This window comes from Penaeus monodon, chromosome 9 (genome assembly GCF_015228065.2).
Source record: "Penaeus monodon isolate SGIC_2016 chromosome 9, NSTDA_Pmon_1, whole genome shotgun sequence".
In the NCBI taxonomy this organism is placed as follows: Eukaryota; Metazoa; Arthropoda; class Malacostraca; order Decapoda; family Penaeidae; genus Penaeus; species Penaeus monodon.
Genome location: NC_051394.1, coordinates 53,295,119 through 53,300,118, shown reverse-complemented (window position 1 = coordinate 53,300,118; position 5,000 = coordinate 53,295,119). Strand labels below are relative to the sequence as shown.

At 39.5% G+C, this 5,000-nt stretch overlaps 1 protein-coding gene across 2 annotated transcripts in view; it reads left to right on the top strand.

Annotated features, from left to right (window-relative positions):
* LOC119577237 (glutamate receptor ionotropic, delta-2-like) overlaps positions 1-5,000 on the top strand; it is a 15,780-nt gene that overhangs the window by 10,082 nt on the left and 698 nt on the right. For both annotated transcript variants that reach the window (XM_037924984.1, XM_037924983.1), the window contains 5 exons: positions 236-387; positions 2,052-2,203; positions 2,621-2,930; positions 4,209-4,367; positions 4,937-5,000. The exon at positions 4,937-5,000 is cut by the window's right edge and continues 86 nt beyond it. In XM_037924984.1, coding sequence (XP_037780912.1) covers positions 236-387; positions 2,052-2,203; positions 2,621-2,930; positions 4,209-4,367; positions 4,937-5,000 — 837 coding nt within the window. The remainder of the gene's footprint in view (positions 1-235; positions 388-2,051; positions 2,204-2,620; positions 2,931-4,208; positions 4,368-4,936) is intronic.

The following is a 5,000-nucleotide window of genomic DNA, read 5'->3' as shown; positions in this document are numbered from 1 at the left end:
ATCAAGCAAAATAATAATAATAATAATGATAAATAATAATTAATATATAATAATAATAAATAATAATAATAAATAATAATAATAAAATATAATAATATAATAATAATAATAATAATAATAATAATAATAATAATAATAATAATAATAATAAAAATAATAATAATTACTTGCCAGGCGAGTATAAACAACAACAATAATAATAATAATAATAATAATAATAATAATTACTTGCCAGGCGAGTATTGGGGACGAGAGATAGAAAACGGGTCTTGGTCTGGCATGATGGGGAAACTATCCAGAAATGAAGTGGACATCGGAGTGGGCGATCTGTACATGACCATAGTTCGCGTGGGAATCCTGGATTACACGGCTCCTTACGACTCAGAGGTAAGGTGTGAGGCGGGTTAATGTGTGTGGTATATTATTAGAAGGTAAATATGGGAAAGGACGCCTTAACACCGATTTTCGGGGGGAAAAAAAATCCGAAAGTTTTTGTCGTGTTTCGAACGACTAACACTCATTTTCCTCGCAAACGAAGCACAGTTACGATATTGGCCCTGATAGCTGGGGAGCGCATGATAAGTGGCAGGAATATTGCTGGGTAAAAACGAAAAGTCGAAGTAAATCTTTCAGTAATTTCGTTATTGCGAAGCACATTCATAGAAATTGGGGGATTCGCCCCCTTACCCCCCCTTTCAGGAAGGGCAGCCACTCCACTACCCCCCCGCCTGGTATGCAAAACCACCTCGTATGTTTCGGGAGGACAAAGCCAAGCAAATATCTGGATTTCGTACCGATACTTTCTTACCTTGACCGAAAATCCGTAATGGCCAGACTGCTAGTCGTCAAAATCTTCTCATTCGCAGTTGGCGGGGATTGCGACCAGTATCCGCCGCTCTTTTTTCGTTCTTGCCATAATATTTTGCATGTTAAAGGCGAAATATCACTTTACACAATTTTTTTTTCACTATTTTAGTCATGGCGGTATTGACTTCCCTTGGGTCCAGCTTCTATTACCACATAACTATCTATTACAGATTTCATTAGCTCTAATAGACTGGTCGCTTGTGTCTTATGTCCCGTCACGGCCAAGTGCCAATTCTCACTGGGTCATTTGATATCCGTCGCTTACGTCATCCGCTACAATTCTCTTCCGTTTTCTTTTTTTTCTTTTCTTCTTTTCGTTGGAGCTTCGAGTTCTCGTCATTTTCTCTCGCCGCTGGCAGAGTTCGTGTCACGGAGCGCCTGGAATTTTTAAGGTTTACATCCTCCCTACTGCCCTTATTAGTAGTTTGCGAAGGGAATGCTGTAGAAGAAAATCTGTCTTAGAATGTTACGTTCTAAAGGCTGGCAAGGTCATGATTCTTAATTTCTGATGTTAAGCGTCATTTCCAATAATGCCCCTAAGTATAAGGTGTTAGATCCTTTGGGTATAACGGGTTATATTCTTAGAGTGTTCAGTGTGAGGTATTTATATCTATAGAGTATAAGGTATTGTATCCTTTGAGTTTGAGGTATTTATATTTATAGATTGTAAGGTGTTAAGATGTTTGTCCTTTGAGCTTGAGGTATCTATATTTATAGATTATAGGGTGTTGTGTCCTCTGCATGCAAAGTTAAGGTTATATCCTAAGATTATAGGGAGTGTTATGTCTTTGGAATATAAGTAAGATAGCTCATCCTGAGTATAAGGCGTTATATTCCGAATAATGATAATGCAAGTAGTATAATTATGATGGTAATAATAATGATAATAATAATAATAATTAATAATAATAATGATAATAATAATAATAATAATAATAATAATAATAATAATAATATTGATACTAATAATAATATGAAGATGAAGAACACCCAACAACAATAACAATAATGATAATAATGATAACTATAATAACGACAACAATAATAATGATAGTAGTAGTAGTACAACAATAACAATAATAACAATAATTGTAGTAGTAATAATGATAATAATAATAACACAACAACAACAACAACAAACAGCGAATACCCCCCCCCCCCGCTAACATCGCCTCCCCCCACAGCTGAGCTGCTTCATGGCCCGCACGGAGCCGCCTCTCCCCCGCTGGCAGGCCCTGGCCTTCCCCTTCCAAGGCTTCACGTGGTTGGCCATCTTCGGGGGCCTCATGCTCACTGGCCCCGTGCTCTACTTGCTGGCCAGGGCGAGCAATTATTGGTGAGTGAGTGGGTAGAGGGGGAGGGAAGAGGGACGGGTGGGAAGGGAGAAGGGGAAGGAAGGAAGAAAAGATGAGAGAGGAAGTGGGAGAGAGAGAGAGAGAGAGAGAGAGAGAGGGTGAGAGACAGCAAGAGAGAGAGAGAGAGAAAGAGAAAAAAAAACTGACGAAAAGAAAAACAAATATATAGGAACGTCTCCTCAAACAGTCACAGATCATTCATCAAACTCTAAGTCAACTTAAACCCAATCAGTACCTTTTACCCCAAATCCAACCCCCCCCCCCAAAAAAAAAAAAAAAAAAAATTCCTTCATACCTCAAAAAAAAAATCGTTCTAATCATAGGAAATTATAAAATAAATCTCCCTCTCCACCCCCACCTTAACCCCCTCTCCCTCTCCCTCTCCCTCTCTCCTGCAGCGGCGAAGAAATCGCGTGCCTGCAGTCACTCGCCTACAGCTGGTATTACGCCGTCGGCCTGCACTGCTGCGAGGCCCAGGTCATCCTCCCGACGATGAAGAGCACTCGAGCCTACGTCATCTTCCTGTGGCTGTACTGCATGATCATCACCATTGCTTATTCCACCAACCTCACGGCCTTTCTCCTGGTGACCAAACAGCCTCAGAGTATGGAGACGATCAGGGACCTGCACGCGTCGGGGGTCGAGGTCTCCGGCGTCGGGAAATTCTACGGCGACGCGCTGGCCTCCGCGAGCGATCCGTATCTGCAGGTATGGAGGGAGGGAGGGGGGAAGGGAGAGAGGGGGGAAGGGAGGGAGGGTGGGAGGGTAGGAGGGTGGGAGGGAGGGAGGAAGGATGGGTAGGGGAGGGAGGGTGGGTAGGTGGAGATGAAGGTGTGGAGGGAGGAAGGGAGGTTGGGTGGAAGGGAGGGAGGGAGGGGGGAGGGTAGGTGGAGATGGAGGATGGGGAAGGAGGGAGGGAGGAAGGAAGGGAAGAAGCGTATGGAAGGGAAGGTGGGTAGGGAAAGGAGGGTGAGGAAATAGGAAGAGGAGGGAGGAAGGAAGGAAAGAGTGGATGGAGATAGAGGGTAGGGTGAAGGAAGGGAGGGAGTGGGAGGAGAGGAGGAAGGAAGGGAGGGTAGGAAAGGGAGAGGGGGGGGAAGGAGGAAGGGAGGAGAGGACGAAGAGTAATAGTGAGATGAAAATAGTGAGAGGAAATAAAAAAGGGGCTTAAAGGTGGAGATAGAAAGGGTTGAAAAGAGAATGGCGGAAGGGGCGAAGATGGAAACGATGAAAGCGATAGGAATAGGAACGGGAGAATAAAGGGGAATTGAAGTAGTGGAAATGATGGGAGTAGGAATGGAGGAAATAATAGGAAATGAGAATAATGGAAGAGATGAGGATGGCGCGATAAAAGGAAAAGGAAAGAGACGAGAAGAGAAGAACGGGAGAGAGGAAGGAGAATAGATAAGATAGAACAAGATAAAAGGTAGAATAATTGAGGAAGAACAAAAAAGGGGAAGAGGTGAGGGAGAGAGATAAGAAAATGGAGGAAAGGGAAGAAGGGAAGAGGGTAAGAAAATAGAAAGTAGAAGAGAAGAAGGAAGGAGAAAAAGAAAATGGGCATGAGAGAGAGAGGGAAGTAGAGAGGTAAAAAATATGTTAGCGTTGTGAAATATGAAAGATTCTTATACTGTATTTAGAAGTGAAAACGAAATAACTATTTATATAGCTATAACTTTATTTATAAAAAAAAACATTTAAACTTTTTTTAACATGAAACTATTCTAATTAAACCTAATTCAAAAAATAAAACATTACACAAGCATGGAAATCAATAAACCAAACATACAAACAAACACGACACGATTATAAACAAAACAAAAACCAAACAAATGACAATCGAAACCCTTTAAAAAAATCAAACAAATGACAATCGAAACCCTTTAAAAAATAATAAAATAAATGACAATCGAAACCCATTAAAAAAAATAATAAAACAAATGACAATCGAAACCCTTTTAAAGACTCCTCGATTCCCCTTTGCAGAGCTTGACGCACAGGTTCCAAGACTACTCCCTGGCAGAACCGATCTTCAGGAAAGTTCTCAGAGGCGACTCGGTGATGTTGCAAAATCAACCTTATCTTGAGTTCGTTGCCGCCACGAAGTTCACGAATCGAGGTGTTTCGCGAATGAGGCTCATGAAGGTCAGGAAATAAGGAAGAGAACACGAGGGGATTTTTTTGTCTATTTACTTTCATTTCTTTACTCTTATTTGTTTGATTTGCATAATTGTTTTTATATCTTAGCGCGGGTCGGGAAATGACAAATAAAAATTAATAACAACGATATTAAAAAAAATAATAACAATAATAAAATAAAAGATAAAAAAAAAAAAGATAAACAAAAGAAAACGAAAAAACTAAAGATGACTAAAAATCGAAACTAATCTGATCTAAAAATAAATAGATAACTTAATTAACATGACAAAAAAAAACACCCTTCTAATCTAGAAAAGAAAACTTCTAATCAAAAACAACAACAAAAGCGCCCTTCAGATCTAAAAAAAAAAGATAATAATAATAATGATGATGATGATAAAAAAAAGATAATAATAAAAAATCAAACAAACACCATTCTAATCTAAAAAAATATATAAAAAATAAATAAATAAATAAATAATAATAATAAAAATAATAATAATAATGATAATAATAATAACAATAATAAATAGATAGATAAATAAATAGATAAATGAGTAAGGCCCCTTCTGCAGGAGTGCTTCGCCCCTTTCAACATCGCCATGGCCGTGCAGAAGAACTCGCCGCTGAAGAGGAAGT